The sequence below is a fragment of the Thalia democratica genome, chromosome 6, assembly GCF_965202585.1.
Source record: "Thalia democratica chromosome 6, ktThaDemo2.hap1.1, whole genome shotgun sequence".
In the NCBI taxonomy this organism is placed as follows: domain Eukaryota; kingdom Metazoa; phylum Chordata; class Thaliacea; order Salpida; family Salpidae; genus Thalia; species Thalia democratica.
The window spans coordinates 47,487,501-47,509,565 of record NC_139170.1 but is presented as its reverse complement, the minus strand read 5'-3'; the positions used below and the strand labels follow the sequence as shown (position 1 = coordinate 47,509,565).

Sequence of the window (22,065 nt, the reverse complement as noted above, 5' to 3'; positions counted from 1 at the left end):
AAGTGTTAAATGCAAAAACAAAAATGGTTGTTCGTTAGAAAAGAGTTTTTAGTTGTTAGTAAAGTTCATAGTGTTTTTTAAATGTTAGGTTAGTTTTTTATGTACAATATAATTCTTAAATCTGTCCACATTACAGTTTTTGTTTCGAAAAAGGTTTTACTTTTATTTCATTGTATCACTAAAAAACGAGAAATTCGCAACGAGTAGTTTTTATTTAGATAGAACTTTTGTTTTTATTTTTTGTATTTTGTTTGCGAAATGTTTTTCATTTTCGTTTTATTGGTTATAGTATCATATTAAAACCAATAGTTAACACAATATAGATTTTAAAAAAGAAAGTTTTTATTTCAAGGTTTGTTACGGAATTCTTATTTTACTTCTAATCTTTTACCTTTTTACAAATTTATCATAAACATTTTGAACAACTGTCATAATATATGTTTTCCTTAATTTTAACTTACTTGCAAAAGTATGTTTTAGTTTTTAAAAATAAGTTTGCTTTTACTAAAATGTTATTGAGAATAAGAGTAAAACTCTCAAAAGTACTATGAGTTTTAATGTGCAAAACATATTTGTAGAAATTTTGAATACAATTATTTGATTGTTTATTTAAAAGTTTATATATATATATATAACTTCAAAAATTAAAAAAAAAAATAGGTCAGACTTACATACAATTTTCAAAAGTTTTTTTTTTGTAAAGTAAATTAATGTAGACTAATTTTAATAAATTACAGGTTCTGGGTTTAAAAAAGACTTTATTTTTTATTGAATAATGTATTTTTAAAGAGAGAGTTTAATAAGCCCAGTTAAAAAAACTTAAATAGAAAACTTGTGAGTAGTTAGCTAGTTCTATAAAATTTAAAATATATACTAAAACTAAAACAACATAAAACGTATTTATTCAGCCAAACTATAATAAGCAAAGTAAGAATTTTTAACAGTTTAACAAAAAGTATTAAGTTTATTTCAGTAACAAAAAACAATGTTAAAATTTTAGTAAATTAAGTAAAGTTTTTTAATTTATGCTGTTTTTTATAAACTTTTTGTTACGAAAAGATGTTCAACTTTTTTTGATTATCTTAAACAAAAACTGTATTGATAAAAAAGGTTTTCTAAAACTTTTTAATATTAAAGTTTATCTACCTTATTTTATATATTACAGTTTTAGTTGTAAAAGTTAGTCAACAATTAACATTAAGCTACACTGTAAGTTAGTGTTTAAGATGTTTTTTAATATAAATAAATCTTTAAAGTGGTTACCTTTAAAACAAAATTGTACATAAAATCAAACTTTCAAGCTATAGTAAACTTATAATAAAAACAGCTTTTATATATATATGTTAATACTTAAGTATAAAACTACTAAACAAAGCTGTTTGCAATAAAACAGCCATAAAGTTTTATTTTTTGCTTATATAAAAGATAAATTTCTAATTCATATGAAAAAACATAAATGTTAAAGCATTCTAGAATTACATGCATATTTATTGGTTATAACAAAATAAATAAAATTAGTTACACTATCACACAGTATAAAGTGTAAATCGATCATTTTAAGTCATATAAAGACTAAATATTTTTTAATTTAGCTTTTGAAATTTCAATAAATGTACTAGCTAACTAAAAAAATCTTAATGTTTAATTCCAGAATATTTTATTTAAAATTTTAATTATGTCTGTGGAAACAAAAGTATGAATAAACATAAAGCAAGAGTCAAATTTAAATAATTTACTGAAAGAAAACTTTAGAAAAAAGAGTAAAAGCTTAAATAGATTAGGGAAAATTGTAAATTTATTTTTATTCGTTTTAAACGGAACGAATTAATTAGATAATCTGATTTAACTTACCAGCAGACAGACCTTTAATAAAGTTTACAAAAGTTCATGAACTATTTCTCTTCCATTGCTTTTGTTTTATAAAATATTCTCTAATCAATTATTTATTATTAGTTATAAGTTGGTTTTATTTGAATTAAAACTTTGCTAAATTTAATCCAAAATATATTTTTATTTTTGATTTCGAAGTTCAACAATAATTGAATTGAACAAAAGACTAATGACAATGAAAACATCTTGAGACATTCTTAAGGAAACTTGAAATTGCATTGTTGTGAGTATTCGCTCGACTTTTTAATATTCATCTACCATTATTTGAGTAAAACTTTGAAAAACAAGTTATGACCATTACTATCCAACAATTCAATCGATTAGTTCAAATATTTAACTAAGGATAGTTCTTTAGTACTCGCTAAAACTTGCACTTCAAATATTTCGCTCATTTATTTTTTCACTTCTTTTCAATTACTTTTATGAAAAATGTTATGAAAAAGCTTTTAAAATCAAAATAAGTTCATTTTAGATTCTTTCAAAAAAGCAATATACAACTATTTTTTAAAAAGTTTAATCAAAAATTAATATCGAAATCAATTAATTCAGATCTCAATGACAAAAGAAAATTACGAATTAATGTCTTTTCAATTTTCATTTAAAGCATAGTTAATTATGCAAAATATTTTTATAACGCTTATTTCAGTCATCTATTACAACTTATGTAGAAAGATTCAACTGACTATGTGCTCACTGCAAAATGTCATTCAACAATGCATTATTACGTAACTATTGTTTGCACATTCAATACTGTGACCTAGTTATCATAAACAAACAGAAATATTTTGCCAACTTACTCCAAATATATACATATATACAACCCTTTATCATACACAAACAAACAATATATTCACAACTGAAGCTATATCCTTGATGAAGTGTTATTACGAAACGCCCGGTCAACTTTTTAAATGTTTTCACGCTGTTCCTTTTATTTTTTCTAAAGTTTTTTCATCTGTAGGTGTTTGCATTCAGCTGTTTGAATAATTAATGCGTTTTTCAGCGCGAATGTTGCCGACTAAAGTGTAAACTTTGTTGGAAACTTTTTTTTATAGCGAAATGGCTCGCAATGTAAATTGGTTTGCCGCTCTTAACCCAAATTGCTTTAATCTATTTAAGTGGACGATTTTAGGTCTTTCTTAACCAAATTAAAAATTAAGTTTTGACAGTTTTTTAAGCTTTTAAAGTTTTCTTTTTTTGTTTAAATTTTATCCGTTTTAGGTCAAGCAATTATGGAAATTGGGTTGTTTTCGTTGAAATTAAAAAGAATTCTAAAGTATTTTTCATAAAATGCTACAGATGAAAAAATAAAAAGTTAAAGTTGTGAAAGTTAAAAAAAAAAAAAAAGATTATAAAGTTTGAATATTCTGTAGTAATTTCCAGTTCTTATAGTGAAAAAAATATTGTAGTAAAAGTAGTTATTTATACATTATTTTTTCTTGTCTTCAATGTAAGTTGCATTTTAAAACTAAGTTTTGAAAAAAAAAAACATAAAAGATTAATAATTTATAATGTTCACAAAAAACTGTAAACATAACTTTAATTGATTAATATTTTATATTGCAAAGTCACTTGATAGTGCAGTTTCTGTTAAAAATTATTAAATATTTGCAAAATTAATCACGTTTTTATTGTTAATTTTTCGAAAAACGTTTGGCACAGTTATTTGTGTGCGACAAAATATTTAACTTGTATTTTAAAATAACTTATGAATTTAATAGATTTCAATCTTATTGTTAGATTTAATTTGATGCTTATGAAAAGTGCCTTGTAGGTGGTGTATACTTATTTATTGTGTATAAAATAATTTATAATCGGTGGAAATATTTTCAAAACAAACACATTTGACAAGTAATTTCAAAGAAAAACTGTTTTTTTAAGTTTATAACAAGATAAAAATATTTTATACTGTTAAATTTAGCTAAGTGTTCAACTGTTAGTGAAAATAGTCTGAATGAAGTTTACTTACTAATCTGTAGTTTTAGACAAGTTTAAAAACTAAGCCTAGCGCATTTTAAACAAACTTGGCAACCAAATTTTACTCTTACCAATATGTCTAGATACTTTGTTAAATTTTTTTTTAGCTAATTTAAAACTTTTACAACTTTTTAAGATTTTAACTGTTTATTTTCAATTAATATCTGTTTTGTTTAAAACATTGGAAAAAAAGTTTAAAACATATTATTTTTGTTTTTTTTTGATAATTAAAATAAACTATTTAAAAATTTAACCTTTATTTTTAAAAATAAAGTTTGTACGCATATGAAATGTATTTAATAAAAAGTTTAACAAATAACTTTGTGTTGTATTTGTTGTTATTTAAAAGTTTAACCTTTATTTTTTTTAGATAAAACTTGTACGCATATGAAATGTATTTAACAAATATTTAAAACTAATTACATTAAGTTATTTTTTTACACTGAATTCATAAAAATTCGTTCAACATTGTAACAGTAATACTATTAATACTAACTATGAGGAGAAACGCTATATGCGATTGATAAGTTTAATTTGAGTGATGAAATTCTAATAATTTTAAAAATTGATTTACTTCGTTTAATTGATTAACTACATAACTTAGTACTGCTAAGTCATTTTACATGTAAGTTTCTTTTGTAATTTATTATTAACATTTGCAAAAAAAGTATCACGACTATTTTGTTAAAGTTCATTAAACTGTTCAAGGTGTGTCGTGATATTTAACTTGTGATTTACCAATAATTCATAAATAAAATATTTTTTTTTAATATCGTGTTAAAGATAACATCTGATTGTTAATGTTTCAACTCAATGCTTTTTTAAAAGTGCGCATAAATTATAGGCTATTTTCACTGCGAACGAAAACTTTGCGACTAAAGAGAATTTTGTTTTAAATCGACTTATGTTCTTTTATTATTCTTTAGAATTTTACAAAATGGTAATTTATGCATGTTTCATGTTAGTAGAAACTATTAAATAGTATATTATAATAAGTTAGACAATAATAAGGTTAATTTCCACTAAATACAGTTTGCATTTAATAAACATGTTTATTATTGAAATTTAGAAATATTATTTCATCCTATGCACTAGAAATAAATTACCTTAATATCAAAAATACACTTTTTTGAAAGCATAAAAAAGTAAGTTTTCCCTTCTATAGTTTTTATTTTGAAATCTTTTTTAACCAAATTAAAATATGTTTAGGTAATACTTTATTTGAGACTAAAGCGAAGGTATCAATGATTTTATTTGTAGTGGAAAAAAAAAATTATAGCAATACAACTTGAACCTATATATGTGTTCACTGGTTAAAACTTTGTAAATAAAAAGCTAACGATTTTTAGGTTTTTAGCAAAACTTTTAATTTAATGATATAAAGTTTAAAATATTTCAACATTTGCGTTTAAAAAATTATTTGTTGTCATACTAGTTGTTGAGGAGAAATTCATCCTGAGTAGAATATAGTTTTTTATACCTTGTCAATCCTAATTTTATATTTGTTTTACGTTGTCAATAATATTTATTATTACTTTTTAGTCTACTGTGCACACTTCACAAAACTTGTATCAATTCAGGCAAAATTGTTGTTGAGGTAATAGCAATGACATTTCACACAAAAATTTTCAGCTTTTACTTAATAAGTTTCGAACGATTGTTCGCTCATAAACAAGTAAACCATGAATGTTTTATTTTTACTTAATTTACAGGCAATAGCGTTATTAAAACATAGATACTAAGATGCTAGTATAAAAATACTCGTTAATTAGAATAGATACTAAGATCTTTGTTTGTTTGATCAAAAGTTTAACATTTTAGACTAACTTGTTACCTCTACAGGTAAGAGCGTTATTGAAGCGGTGGCGAAAATATCATTGGTTTCAGGAACCGACCTGCCAGCCAGGGATTCCAACGGGTTTTCGGATCCCTACGTGAAATTCCACCTCAACAAAGTTAAACGCAAGTCCAAGGTTTCAACATTATACTTATAAATAGTTTGTTTATAAGTCGATTCAAGTTTTTTATTTTGAGTTTTTAAAAATAATGTTGTATTTTTATTTTCAAAGCTTAAAATTTTTCATTTTAAGTTGTTATATCTTTTAAGTTAAGTATTTTTTATAACAATTATTACAAAACGGTTTTGAATTTTTAATAACAGTATAAATCAAAGAGTTTGTTTTATTGATTTTTCTGACAGAAATTGTTATGAACAGTACCTTTTGAAGTATAAATTTTACCAGTTCCAATAATTCAACATATTTACAGACATGTTTCAAAACACTGAACCCTGTTTGGAAGCAAGACTTCGAATTTGAACTTTGCGGACCGGAAACCTCCAAATTACTGGTCCAAGTTTGGGATAAGGATGCACTTAGCAGCGACTTTATTGGACAGTTGGTTTTGATTGTTTTCAAATGTTTAATTAATTGTATATAGAAAATGTAAATAGAAAAAAATAATAGTATTGTTTTTCATTTTAATTTTTTAATCCATTAAGTTGGGAGTTCGTGTTCATTTAGTTTTAGCTTACTTTAAAAAAATTTCTTTTAAAACGATGTGGTTTTTTACTCTATATTTCTTGTATATTTTTCTAAGGCTATCGTTTAAAATAGTTTTCTATACTCCAGTTACGTAAACATTAAACTAGATTTAAAATAAAAACAATGATTATAACTAAATCGTATAAGATACTAACGTATTTTTTCCCAACAAAACAGGTTAGAACTGGACTTGTGGTCGCTGGAACGAGAAAAGACGCACAAACTGACACCCAACTTGGTGGACAGTAGTGGCAGCCTGTGCTTGCTGGTTACTGTGAACGACCACGAACCTTGCAACCTCAATAACTGCGACTACGAACAACTCAGGGAGAGATATGTTTGTTTCATAATTGTTTGATAGTAGTTAACATTTTGGTACTTTATATAAGTGTTTTTTAACAACAAAACAAAACAGAGCATCAAATCCACGTTCTCATCCATCAGGGACGTCGGGTTCGCCGAAATAAACATTTTGTCCGCTAGCGGGCTGAAGGCGGCGGATATTGGCGGGAAGTCGGATCCGTTCTGCATCGTGAAGCTGTGCAACGCGCATGCGCAGACGCACACTTGCAAGAAGACGCTCGACCCTGTGTGGAACAGAAGCTTCACTTTGTCAGTGTTTAATGAATTTTTAAACTTTTACATGTTTTGAAAATATTAACAAAAAAAAAAAGAGACTGTTCATACAAATAATGGTGCTTTTATGCTCAGATTTATTATCAATTATTGCTTAAACTAAGATGAGTAAATATTACGTACAAATCTTTTGATTTCAACCATCAGAAATAAGTGCACCTTCAGAAGAATAACATCAACTAAAGTAGAACTTGTTGTATAACTTTTTTCAAATAAATCCTTCTAAAATACTTCTAATTACACAGTGCTGTTTTGGATATTCACCGCGTTTTTAAAATGAACGATTTTAAATAATAATTAACAATGAAAAGTTAGATAAAATAATCAACATGCTACTGTTAATTATACATTAAAAATAAATAGAATAATAAACAGTCCAATCTTGGACATACACGAAATTGTTACGTGTAAATTATATTAAAATAAAACAACAAACAGCCCGATCTTGGACATACACGACGTGTTCGAACTGTACGTGTACGATGCTGACGACGGTGACCAGAAGGACTTCCTGGGGAGGTATCCGAATTATTAATTGTTAAACCGTTCATGCATCTCAAGTATAAAATTTTCAGGGTGTCCATCCCGATCCTGTCGTGCGAGAACGGGAAGACGGAGACTTACGAGCTGAAGGACGTCAAGTTGAACAAGAAGGAGAAGGGGTCCGTCACGGTGAAGATCAACTACATTTACAATGTGGTGAGTTTTATGACGTAAACATTTACTTTAGTGTTTTTTTTTTTCACACTAAGTTTGAATCAACTACGTTAACAATGTGGCTCGTAGAAACGTACTCAAATAAAGTAATTAAAATAAAATTGTCGTAAATTTCATTAAAAATTCATAAATGTTGATTTGATTTGTTGATTTGAATCTTAGTCTCAAATACAAATAGTTCGTTTTGATTTATACTTCTACAGGTGATAATTTGTAGTACATCACGCTAAATGTAGGTTTAAGTTATTTCTCTGTAATAAATCCGTTATTTATGTAAGCCTGGTTTTTTTGAAAACTAAAAGTTATTTTTGAGTTGTTTTAAACTTTGATTTTATTAATTTAATATTTTTTTAGTTCCGAGCAGCGTTAAGAACATTTAATCCCAGAGAGGAGAATTTGATGTTAGAGGAGAGAAAGTTCAAAAAATCAGAACTCACCGGCAACTTCAGCAGGTTAGAATTAATTGTTAAATTTACTTTAATGATCAGTTTTTAATGTTTTTCTTTTAAACTTGTACAAATTTGCATTCAACTAAAGCAAAATAAAATGTACAAGTATTTAAATTATCTATACGGACTTCATATCGAAGTGAAAAATTCAACAAATTTAAAACAATGTTTACACAGTCATGTTTAATACATGATATTTATAATCAATACTTGTACAATGTGCTTGCTTGAAAAAATGTTGGTTGAAAAAATGCTAATCTTTTTTCTTAAAATACTATGAACTCTTTTTTACATTTTTGAATATTATTGAAACATATCATAGAGCAAATATCAATACCTGCTTAATTAATCTTTGAACTCTATTTACTTAACAGTTCTAAGAAAAATTAAGAAAAATATTTTTAATGTTATTAACACAACAGAGCTTGGAGAGTACTTCAGAGCATCATAGCTTTCTTTGCATTCATAAAAACTCTGTTCACTTGGGAGGACCCTAAAAGGAGCTTCATCGCTTTCTTTGTTTGTTTATTTTAAATGTTTTATTATTTAGTTTCTGTTTTTATTTGAGTTTAATAAAAACACTAAAATCTTTCCCGTTAAGTATATAATAAGATAATATGATAATTTACAAGTTAAGTTCATTGCAATATTTGTTTTATACATTTTTTTGGTGTGCTATAAATAAAAATCAATTAATGTAAACAAATATCAAAAATACTTTTGTTTGCTTTAATGCTTTCATAACTAAAGGTAGATGATTGTTTGTTTGTGTTTTACTGCTATAATTTTTAAAATTAAAATTTACTAATAACTTTTTTTGCAAAACGTCAAAGTTTAAATCAAGTTATTTTGAAAGGTAAGTTTCTCTTAACTTTTTTACTAAAACTAGTCATGGCATATTATCAATATTTTATACTTTGTAAATAAGATAAAGTTCGATTTTTTTAAAGAACTTGATTGAACCGTTAATATAAAAACAAACTTATTTTCTAGGAGAGTCTTGTTTGTACCTTAAAACAAATGACAAGTTTATTTACTAACAGAGTCTTATTTATACTTAAAATCAGAAACTTGTATGAACCTTTTCAAGTAAGGAAAAAAAATTCAAGTCTAAAAAATTATTGTACTTAAATACATGAATGATTTAATTAATCATAATTTGAATAATTATAATGATAGTCAGGAATTTTAAACTGCGCATTAAGTTTATATTAAAACACTTGAAAACTAATTTAGCCTAAAGTTTTTGCTTGAAACATTTAATTGTTACATTGAACCGTATACACGTATTTTCATTTTTTAGTTTTTATTGAATAGCTCAATTGTTTTATTTAATGCAGGTTTACGTTATGACAGTGTGGAAATTTTAGTCGTACATACTTACTTTAAATTGATTTTTTATTCATAATTATAAAAACTGAAGCTAAAATTGCTTGAAAATAATCTTTGTACTTTTTTTAATATACTTTTCCAAACTTTTACTTTTTCAACAGTATTTATTAAAATATCTGATAGGGTGTGAAACTTGTTTACTAAACAACACTACAAGGTGTTGTAAACCACAAGGATTTTAAATAGTATAAATTATTGCAGGCGTACGTCATGATAGTATGGAACTTCGAGTTGTACATGCTCCCAATAAGTTTGATACTCTTGTTCATGAAGAACTACACTGACATATACGTGAGGAAGATAAGGCCCACCCCAATGGAGCTCGCACAGAGGAAACCCTACTGTGGGTCGGTTCTTTTCTTGGATTAGTTATGAGTTACTTGCAAAAAAATTATAGTGTAGTACATTTTAAATATAACTAACTGTGGGTTGGTTCATTTGTTATTTAAGAGTTTTACTAATAAATAGTTATTAAAAGGTTGTAAGTTTTACATAAACTATCCAGATACCATTTGGTTATATATTAATGAAAAGCAAGCTTTATTGTGGGTTGGTCTATTTATTTTTTAATAAAAAGTATTAGTAACAAAAAAAAAATTAATAACGTTGGTAAATAGAACTTACTGCGGTTTTTTTTACATTGGAAAAAGAAGAGGTTATATAAGTTTGTTTTCAGTTTTACTATGAAAGTCTTACAAAGACTCGCAAAAAAATGATTTATTTTTAAGCGCAACAATAAAACAAATCAGCTTTTGTTGTTTCGAGAAAAAGAAATTACTGTACAAAATAAAAAATGCTTATTGTATTGGAAGTATTATATAAAACATTTAAAAAAGTATATCGCGGTTAAATTTACCACAAGTTTTAACAGTTTTATTTTATATATAGTCATTGTATATTTTACATGTCAATTTTAATTTGTATATTGCGTATAAAGTGAAATATTTTGAAAGTTAAGAATAGCAAAAGTTTTTGTGCTGGACTAAACAAATCATTTATTTGTTTAAGTACATCAACATAAACTATTTTTGAAATTAAACAATTTAAAAACTAATATAGTTATATAAATATTTTCAACAATTTAACTACACATAATCATAGTTTTTTTTTTTAAAGTTCGGGATTTTTATTCGCTTCTTATCTTGATTATTGATTTGTTTTCTTAACTTGCTAGAATTTATCGATTTACTAATAACAATCAAAAAAACTTTTCTTTGCTTATATTGATTAGCTTTTTTTTAAGTTTCACGTTTTATTGACTATGTATATATATAGTATTTAGATAGTATTCTTAGTTTATATATTTTTAAAACTTATTCAAACGATCATTCCATTTAATTATGCATACTTAAACAAAAATTAAAATATCCGAGCCAACCAAAAAATTACGAGCTATTTTGTCATCTCATAAAGTTTTTAAAATATAAAAATAACTTAACTTTATAAATATAAGTTCTTAGATTAATTATAAAATAAAAATAATTATTTTTAAAGAACAAGTGACGATGACGACGATGATGACAAGCAAAGTTTTTTACAAAAAATAGATCAGGTAAATTATATTAATTTGATTTAATATAATACATAGTAAATAAATTGAATTTCGCAGGTCAAAGATGTTCTTTTGAAAGTTCAAACAATTCTGGATTACATTGCATCGTTTGGTGAAAGATGCCATCAGTTAGTTTTTGTGTAAAACTTATCGTGAGTTAATTTTAAAAATATCCTTAATATAAATTAGATTTTGTAAAAAGTTTTGACTTATTAAACAAAACTTTTTAGTAAGTTGAAAATGATTGTTGTATAAATAATAGGTTCGATTTTTTATTGTAGCCCGATTAATTAAAAAAAAAATTTTTTTAATCTTAAGAAACCATAAACGTTGATAATAAAGTGATCCAATAAAAAATCAATAAAATAAAAAAATTAATTTATTTCCTGGCACATTATACTTTTGATTTTTTTTATGTAGTAGACTTTATGATAGCCTTGAATCAGACAATACACTTGGAAATTTAAGATACACATTTTTAAATAAATAAAAATTCAAAACAGTTGTCAGTAAGCGCAAAATTGCTTTTTGTCCGACAAAATGTTCAAATCGATTTCCAAACAAATTCAGCGTAAACCTTTTTTCTGGGAGGCATTTCACAAATGTTAAGTAAATCAAATGTGTTTACTCAAAAAAAACTCATGTCAAATGCTCCCGTTTGTTTGCATTTATACAAATAAGTAGCTTGTGTTCAAAATACGTCTCTGTTTGGTTTTGGAAACAATAATTGAAAGCTCTACGGTCGTTTTTACTCGTTTTTTTATGTAAAGTTATTAAAGTTTTTTTTTCACTAATTTTTTAAACGTGTTAAAAAAATAAAAATATTTTGAATTTTAATATTAAGCTTAGTAGTTTGTTATGATGTTTTTGGTTTTAAACATCCATTTACTAATATTTTAACTATCTCACAATGTAATTATTCTTCCAATTTAATGAGTTTCGTTTTTCTTGGGATCTTAAAATACAAAAGGAGTCCAAATTTATCTATTGCGGTCCAGGACAGTATTTATTTGGTTCAAAAATTTAGTGCAGAGTATTTTATTCCCTTATTAACTTATTTTTATGTATTAAATATACAACTTAAAATGTCATAACAGATTTAAAAGTATCAACTTTGTTTTAGTTAAGTATTTTAAATTAACATTTCTAAAACTAAATATAAAAATTCTAAACAGTTAAAGTTGTTAATGATGAAATAAGTAATTAAAATAAGATTTGTTTTTTTTTTTGAACTAAACTCTTCAAAGTAGTATACTTAAGTGTCTTCTGTTGAATGAAGTATATTCATTTACCTCATTAGCCTTAAACTTCAAACCTTTACAAAGTTTTTGGTTTTTGTTTGTATTGTTCATAGTGTATTCAGTTTCAAAATATAATAGTTAACAAATGTTTTTTTGTCTTTACCATCTATGTTAATTATGAGGTTGGTTTTAAACTTTCTTATTATATGTTCTGACCTCTAGTTTTATAATTGAATAATTAAATAGTAAAGGTTTTCAAAATTTTATGTTTTTTTATTTATTTGATGATTTTTGGTTTTGATAACCTATTGTTTGTTTTTAATAAAAGTTTTTTGCTATTAAAATTTAAAACGTTTAGGTTAAACAAACATTTCATTCAACTATGAAAAGTTGAAAAATTGTTGTTTTAGAACTTCAAACGAGATACTAGCTTTTAAAATAATATTTTTGTGGTGCTTTTTATAATTTTAATAACAAAACTACCTAATTTAATTCTAAAATTTCGAATATAATAGGAGCTTTGCTGTAAATTTTAAAAATTGCAGTGTATTTATATTACATATGTACTTGGAAATAAGCTTTACTTTCATTTTATAAAGATTAAAACAGAATTCATTTAATAAATAGCTTAAACGAAGTTTTACTTATCTACTAAGTATGTAAACTAATAGCTTAGAAATTAACACTTTTTTTCCTCGCTATGATTTACTTAAATTAAAACTTAAATGTTACTTTTTGCGTTATGTTCTTTTACCGTGCTTATCTTAAAAACTTATAACTGTTACTTGAAATTTTAACCCGTATGTAATAAGCTTAAAGCTTTTAAAATATTATATTTAGTTTTAAACATGTTTTAGAGTTTTTCTGAATTATGTTTAAGCTTTTTCAATACAGTGGCACTTAGGCAGACAACTCTTATATCCCTGAAGATTTAAGTAAATTTTATAAACTATATTCAAATAAATTTTCTTACATACATTACACAAGTTTTATAAACTGTTATGGTTAATATTATATTTGGTATTATTCAGATGCACTATTAAACTTAATTTTTATAGTAGTTTTTACATTAATCTCCACAATTTATCTCGTCTACCCAGTTAATTACCTGTTAAATTAAAAAAAAATCTTTTTGAACAACTTGTAAGATTACTAGAATTTAAAATGATATATTGTGCATGCAAAAGAAATATATTGATAAAAATAAATCACTAACTGACATAACTTAACTTCCTCCAAAACCATCAACATTTTATCCGCTATGCAGCGCTGTAACGTGGAGCGTGCCGTACCTGGGATGGTTAGCGATGGTTGTCATAGCAATCGCGTCCCTCCTCCTATACTTCGTGCCCCTCCGGGTGATCTTGCTGTTGTGGGGTGTGAACAAGTTCACCAAGAGGCTGAGGAACCCCAACTACATCGACAACAACGAGCTATTGGATTACCTCTCGCGAGTGCCATCCAGTGTCGAGCTGGTCAGTATTTTGTTTGTACACGATAATATAAAAAATAATTGTACCCTTATCCCTAACCAACCGTACCCATAAACATTATGAATAAGTCAAAAAAAAGTTTAAATAGTTAAAATTAAATATAACATGAAGAAGTATTTTTAAAAAGACTCTACAAATATGCAAATTAATTGCTGGTATTTGAAGCAGCCCTGTTTTATTAATTTAAACTTTAATAGTAATAATGAGGCGATAAAATTTAAAAAATAACTTCAGTATGAGAAGAAAAATAAAAAATAAGTTGACTCAGATTTGCTATAGATAACTTTATTATAAAAAAATCAAATGTTACAATGGCTATATCGTTTTTACTAGTGTAAAATATATAAATACATAGTATATTATCATCAATACTTATATAAATTTGTTATCTAAAAACTAATACAAATACAACTGGTCCAACAACAAAAACAGTTTTTGTAAAGTAATAATGTTTTAAAACTTAAGCTTTGTTTGTTGTTTCTTTTCCCTTTCCAAACTTAATAAAGTTTTTATACGAAGGGCAATCAGGAACAAAATGGATTTAAATTAAATTATTGATTTTTTTAAACTTCTTTCAACTTTTGCAAACAATTAGTGGAAGACTAAAATTTAAATAAATTATTTATAGTTTTATTTAACTTACTTTACATTCGTGTATAAAAGTTACAAGTTATTAAGTTTCTCAAATTTAGTAAAACCGTTTCTTAGTATTAAATAAAATTTAAAGGACTCAGTTAAAATAATATTATTCATTGTAAGAAAAAGAATTTATTTTAAAAATAACTTTATGCGAAGTTAAATTAGTATAAGGATTTGTTGTTTTAATTTCCCAAAATGATTCTTATGTTTTGTAACGAAGATATATTTCCAAAGTTAATTATATTTTTTTAAACCCTAGTGAAAAAATATTTCCTTTATATTCGTTTATATTAACTTCAACAAAGTAATTTTTTTTTTTTTTTTTGTTGAAGTTAAAACAGATTTTTAAATTATATTTGATTTAGTTATTACAGTTTTTCTTTATACATTTAAATTTCAAAAGTCTTTTTTTATATAGACTTCAGTTAAATAAGTTTACTTTATCAAAAAAGGTTGTAAAGATTTTTCCTTTTACTTTTGTAACTAGGTTTTAAAAAATTTGAATGCTTTAAAAAAACTATTTGAAATCAAACTTCTTAAGTTCAAGGCTATAAAATGTTTGCTCCGAAAAGAAAGCAAATAAACTAATACAGTTAAAAATTAACCTAACCCTTTAAGCTTGTTTATTTAAACTTTAAATAAGCTTCGTATAATTTTTTCTTCTTAGTTTAAATAATCAATTTAATCGATGAAACTTTATTTGTTCTGTCTAAGCTTTTGAAAGACTCAGATTTAGGTTGTTTTTTTTCAGACTAAATTAAAAACTACTGATTTCAGTTAAACATAAAACCACTAAAAGTTTATATTTATAAAAATGAAAGCCACTACTAAGTAAAATATAGTTTTTATTTTTATTAAAAAACATTATTTGCAATATGTTTAATTTTGAAACTAAAAACAAATTAATCAACTTTTATACCAAAGCAATGTAGTAAGACATTGAATTTATGATTTTATCCTGTTTGCAATTTAAATTTCATTAATTAATTTTTTTATTCCACTTTTATAGCTGAAAACAAACATTTCAGTTTTTTATGTAAGTACAATTTGAATTTTTTTTTCATTAGCATCAAATCACAAAAAGTATTCTTTTTGAATAAAACACAAATTTGGAAATAAAATGTATTTTTTGTTAATAAATTTAATATAATAAATTTCAGCACCACTTCAAAGAGTTGCCGCGCGAAACCAAGTTACCGTCTCCGACGCATTCCAAAAAGAAGAAGAACTAAATTGAAACTAAAGTACAAAAACATTCAATCATAAATCAAGTAATGACGTCATCAAGTGATTGCGGCATCGAGGAAGTGACGTCAGCGGTTGTGACGTAATCAAGTGTGGACTTCCTTTTCTCTTCAATCCGATAAAACATTCTCAACTTTTTTTTCTAATTAGGTCTTTTTTTTGCGCTGACAATTATCTAATTTATGACAATTTTACTTTAAATGCAATGATTTTGTTTCATACGTTTTAATTCAGTTTTCCAATGAATCAAAAGGTGCTATTTTAATTAACTGTATTTTTGTTGCTTTGTTTTATTAATAAACTATATTGTGATAGTAACAACGTATATTCTTTTGCTGTACAAAAATATCATTTTTGTTTTAAAATAAAGTCAGTTTTACTTTTTCATATAACGAAATGGTTGAAGTTCATACATTCAAGTAGCAAGTTTATTTATCAACAAATCATTGTTTACATTACTTGAAGTTATAAGGGAGGATTTTTTTCACGTAAAAACAACATAAATACTCATTTGATAAAAAAGTATATTAGTTGTATACCACAATTATATAATAGTAAAATTCGAAAAAAATTAACTAGATAAGTTTGCACAGCTTTTGATAAGGACTGTTGAAGTAAATGAAGTTGAAGACCACTGGTGTAAACTTTTCTGAAGTGAACTAAAGGTTATTTGATTAAAACCATTTTATCTCATAATCATTTAAAGCTAAACAGTTTAAGTCATTGAATAAATTCTTTTTTGCAACAAATTACTGTTTACTTTCCACAACAAACTTCGCGTATATTTTTGAATTTCCACCAGTTTGTGAAGTATTAGTAAACTTGTTTTATGTGCATGTTGATGAAGTTTATTCAAGATGCAATACCATAAAAAGTTGTACAAAACTGTATAAGTATTACGCATAGAAAGAGAAAACTGTTACACAAAAAACTAACGTCTAATTGACGAAGCAAGGAACTTTATCGTTGAAAACTGTCAAAATTCAAAAATGGTTATTGTATCTATCAAATTTGGGTTTCTCAATACAACTCTAAGGATTTACTTATCTTTTTTGTATACAGTAAGACTCCCGAACAACTTAATCATGTAAAATTGGCTCATACTAATAAAATGATACGTTTTCCAAGTTTAAGAGTCGTTTAACCTTAAAGTTTAACGCTTTACCTTGTTAAGTCGTAAACTAAATGTACTTTTACTTTGAAATAAACTTGACGAAAAATCAACTTTTTTCTAGGGATAAAAACCTGTTGGTAGAGCTAAACTTAAACGGACAATTAATAATAAAACTTAAATTGCAATGCGTGTACTCTGGACAAATAATGTGCAAATTATGAAAGCATAAGATTTAAGCAGGGTTATTGGCAACTAATTTTAAAACAGAGTAAAGGCCAAATTTCATGTTGTGCCCATTAAGTTGCTCAACAAAGTTTAATTTTTGTTAAGGGTACACACGTTTGTACTGAAAAATACTCACAAAATAACTCAAGAGCGGAGTAAATGAATTTTTTATCTTTCAGCATCGTTATTTTGGTAAAATAAAACTGTATATAGTTTTTAAAACAACTCTAAATTTTTTAACTTTGGATAAGATTGTCTGTAATACGTAAGAAGTCTGTTTCGTAATTAATAGATTAAAATAAAAATACTTAAGTTTTACTATTTAACAATACAAAACAGTAAGAAAAGGTCGTTTAACTCGTGGCTGTAAGAAAACTTATAACTGGACTCTCAATTTAAACAATGAATTTCACTATATGACCGACAACACTGTTGTCACAACAACATCCGAGACAACCTACGATCGGTTTCGTCCTGAAGTAAGACAATGCGAGTAAAAAGTGACAATATATTGCTAGTTTGCTTTAAAACTATAATCACATTATCTAATTCAGTCAGAAAACTTGAACTATACTGATATGCACAAAACATAAAAGCAAGCAAATAATTCTTGAACTATTATTAGTCCGTTCCTATAATAAACCATTTACTTATGAAGAATAACTTGCAAGTAATAATTCGGAGTTAAGTTTTTCGCGATTTGTGTGATCCACAGTTCCTAAACCCATTTTTATAATCGGTAATTCAACCTTTACTGGATAATCAACCATTTCTATTTTGATAACTAATTTTTTGCCCTTTAGAGGATTGATATTTTCCATTTTGAGAAACCCAACTATATAGGTTTTTTTATTTTTGATGTATAGCATGTATAAGTTGAAGTAGCTCAAATGAAAATTAGAAAGGAGTAGCTGTAATGCTACTAAAGCTAAATCAAATTGAAAAAAAAAACAGCTTAGTTTTAAATATGCTAAAAACGGAAATTAAAAGGTTTTTCCTACGTGAATCTGAAAATTTAAAATAAGATATATATTGAATAAAACTATATTTCTAACTAGGTTTTAAATTATGGGTGGGAAAATTTTTTCATCAGGGCCGTACTTACCAGAAGAAAGCTAGTCCTGGAAAGCGGTTACATGAAAACTATTTAAGAAAAAAAAAAACATTTTAAACTGGTAATTTATAATTTTTTAACCAACACTACTGCACACTTGAAATAAAAAGCTCATTTCGCATTATTTGTTTAAAATGTATATGTTTTTAAGTAAAAAATACGTCGCGGGCCATAAGCTTCTACTGCTCCCTTGGATCAGGTCTGCACGATATCAAGCTCTTACTTAAAATGTAAGGAAAAATCTTTGAAATTGTCTTTAGTTTGTATGGTGTGGTGCAGGAATATTTAAAATTTTGCTAATTCAAAAAAACTACTAGTTATCCCCAATATAGTTATAATAAACACTAAAAACAAACATGTTTAAACGTCATAAATTTACTAAATATTAAATAAGGTTTTTTATTTTCCCGAAATTTAACTATTTCTAGAAGAATGGCTAACATATACGTAAAATTAAAAATATACAGTGATCATTAATTATCTATTACCAAGAAATTTTCTATACCATTATAATCGTGTTTTTTAACCTACAAGATTTTTTTTTGTACTACTTTTTGAGATGTAGCCTTAAAGACATTATGTTAAGAATTTGAATTTCTAAAGATTAACTTAATAATGTAACCAATTTGCCCCACCCAATCTAAAGATCATACTGATGATAACGCTTAGATTAATTAAAAACTTTTTAATTTAGCGTATGAAGTTTCAAGTAATTGATGTATATATTAAGTCCTTAATTTAAACTACTTTAGCAGAACTTACCTGAGAAAAACTTTCAAGCACAACATACAAAACATCAAAACAAAAAAGGAGCGATGTAAAACAATAACAGTTTAAAAACAGTTTTTACATCAAGAAGCCATCAACTACATTTTAATTAACTAATAGTTTTTAAAAACTTTTGTTTTTTTTTTTCTACAGCCTCTTAAAATTGCTAATATCTAGGTATTTCCTATCTGTAATTAAGCAATTCAAGGTTTGGATTAAAACGGTTTTATAAAAGATTTCTTTAAAAATGTAATAAATCTGGCCAATTATTCATTTTAGTTCAACATATTAAAAAAAAAAATATTTTAGAAGAAAACTATTTATTATGTAATTTGAATCAAATACCTTACACCTCTTAGCATTAATTTACTACAATTATTTAAACATTTTCTAGCTGCATTTAAAGATAGCTAATAGTTGGTAGCAATAAACATTACTAAATTAAGAGTTATTACAGTCATAATCAAATTTATATTTTTTAAGTGTAGATTATAAATTATAAAAACAATTACAAACATGATATCACTCTGTTTGGAAACAGTTGTCTAATAATTATTTAGATTTATATTCAACTTCGAAGAAGGCTCAAAAATTTAGTTTTTATACTTAAACATCACATCTGGCAACTGTTTACAGATTTTTCTTCAGAATTTTTAATTTTAATGAAGTTTTCTAATAATTCAAACAATAAAATTTATACGCCTAAAGTATTGATGACATGATAAAAAAGAACTTTAAATAATAATAATCAAATTTATAGATAGGAAGGTTTTGGAAATCTAAAATACTTCTACAGTTTATTTTAACCAAGTATAATTAACCCATTACCGCAAGACTGGAAATAACCTAGAATTTTCAGATCATTCAGTTTAAAATTAGTAAAACCACTTTACTCATGGTTTTCAATAATAAACAGAATTGGATATCTTAACTTACAAAATATACACACAAACAATTTTAGAGGCTGTGTAAAAATAATCTCAGATACATAAAATATATCCTTCAATATGTACTTATAATCAAAATACATAAATTAAAATAATGTTTATGCATTTATCAGACTTCTTACTATATAAACGTTAAAACACACTAAGTATATGCTGCATACTAAAGTTTCATTGTTCGTTTAAGGCTCCCGTTGAGTCTCCAACTCCTTTGTTTTTTTTTTTATTTCCTGCTGGGCGTTTCAACTTGAATTTCGTAGGAAGAAGCTGTTTTCATCTATAGATTCCTCCTTTTTTCCGTTTTGTTTCCCATTCGAGTTTAACTGTTTTAAAAACAAATTTTCAAGGTAAATTATGAGTAAAAATTTGGCAAATTAAAAGTGAATAGGTATAGGATTTTTTTTGATACAAAAACAGAACTAGACAGAGTTATCAATCCTTGGTGGGAGATATGAATTATATAAACTTATTGTTAAACTTTTATTGCGTTACGCCGTTTCCCTGCAGAGCAGTTCATCAGACGCTAAAAAAAGCTGAAAACAAAAGTATACAGGGCGATGAATTGGAAAATAAAAATACACACATAAATGAAAATAATATTTACATTTGAAATATGAGTTTTAAATAATATGTGGTTTACAAAAGTTAAATTTTAAAGTTAAGTTAAATTAAAATGAAATATAGGTAAGTTTAGTTTAAATAATTTATTAACTATAGATTTTATATATTTAGAAAATTTATTTATTTACTAAGCATTTAATATATTAGGATTTTGAAAAAATGTAAATACTAAGATTTGTAGGGGATTTTTAGAAAACAGAAATGGTCTTTTTACGGGAATGTTGTAACTTTAAAACAAAATCTTTACACAATACAAACATAAATACAAAGTAACAATATAATTAAATAGAATGAAATAAACTAAATAAACTAAGTTAATGCGATAAAAAATAAACTAAAAGTATTCCTTAGGGTAATGAGGGCATTGCGTGACTAGTTCATTTCTTTTATTAAGTATTTTTCTCTGGTTAGCATTTGCTATAAACAGTCTTTCAAGGTTACATATCGAGCACATGAAGTTTGGTTTAAATCTGCTTTTTGTCTGTCGGAGAATTTTCCATTCAATAGTGGGTTTCTCGCCTTTTTCATATAATTTCCACATGTAGTTGGCGAGTTGTGTACAGTTGGCGGGTTTCTTCTTGTTTGGTTTTGGAAATGATACTCTATGTTCGTACAATCTGTTTTTGAATGCTCTTCGGGTGGATCCAATATATGACATTCTCTTATTTTTCTCAGATGAGACGATTGCTTCGTATATTACATTTTCTAATTTACATTTATTCATTACTGGACATTGCTCTCTGTTTCTGCAGTTGCATAGCTTCGGTTCTATTTGTGGTTTTTCTAGCAGTTTCTTATTATGTCCACTTATTAGTGCTTTAATGTTTGGGGAACAGCAGTATGATATCTTGGTGGAACTTCTATTGAAGATTTTGTGTAATTCTGTTGATTGTGGGAAGTGCTTGTCAAGCAGTTTTAAAAAGAGGTTTCCGAATTTGGTTTTCACTGATTCACAGAAAGGTGGGTTGTAAAATATACATTTTCTTTTTCTGTTTTTTGCTTTGTTGTTATTAATTGTCGGGTTATATTCGAGCTTATGATGGAAGTTGCTTTTGCTTAAAGCGTTTTGGTAGATTTGTTTCGCGTTATCAAATGATTCTTTGCTTTTTGTTAGTTTTGAAATTCTATTTTCGATCATTTTTGGTATATTTTTCTTAATTGTTCTAGGATGGTTAGAATCTTTGTCAATATAGATGGTCTTTGCGTTTGGCTTTACATATGGGCAATAATCATCAGTTAGGAGGTTTAAATGTATGTCTAAGAAGTTGGTGGAGGTTTCACCTGCACTAATTGTAATGTCGAATCCTATGTCTGCTAGTTTTTTTGTAATTTTGTTTTTTATTTTGCAAATATTACTCTTATTTGTTTGATTGATAACGGCAAGTCCATCATCTCTGTAGAGTCCAATTGACTCAATGTTTATAATCGTAGACAGATGGTGTAATAGGTATAAACCTACAAGGTCACATATTTCGGCGCCGTGAAATGATCCCATAGGTACGTCG

General features: G+C 25.9%; 1 protein-coding gene across 2 annotated transcripts in view; it reads left to right on the top strand.

Annotated features, from left to right (window-relative positions):
- The window catches only part of LOC145839428 (multiple C2 and transmembrane domain-containing protein 1-like), a 30,347-nt gene extending 14,261 nt beyond the window's left edge, over window positions 1-16,086 (top strand). For both annotated transcript variants that reach the window (XM_082947000.1, XM_082947001.1), the window contains 13 exons: window positions 5,710-5,840; window positions 6,136-6,263; window positions 6,588-6,747; window positions 6,826-7,022; window positions 7,485-7,565; window positions 7,622-7,745; window positions 8,118-8,215; window positions 8,635-8,731; window positions 9,806-9,951; window positions 11,099-11,156; window positions 11,214-11,284; window positions 13,665-13,872; window positions 15,690-16,086. In XM_082947000.1, coding sequence (XP_082803126.1) covers window positions 5,710-5,840; window positions 6,136-6,263; window positions 6,588-6,747; window positions 6,826-7,022; window positions 7,485-7,565; window positions 7,622-7,745; window positions 8,118-8,215; window positions 8,635-8,731; window positions 9,806-9,951; window positions 11,099-11,156; window positions 11,214-11,284; window positions 13,665-13,872; window positions 15,690-15,761 — 1,571 coding nt within the window. In that variant the 3' untranslated portion in view covers window positions 15,762-16,086. The remainder of the gene's footprint in view (window positions 1-5,709; window positions 5,841-6,135; window positions 6,264-6,587; window positions 6,748-6,825; window positions 7,023-7,484; window positions 7,566-7,621; window positions 7,746-8,117; window positions 8,216-8,634; window positions 8,732-9,805; window positions 9,952-11,098; window positions 11,157-11,213; window positions 11,285-13,664; window positions 13,873-15,689) is intronic.
- The last annotated feature ends 5,979 nt before the right edge of the window (window positions 16,087-22,065 follow it).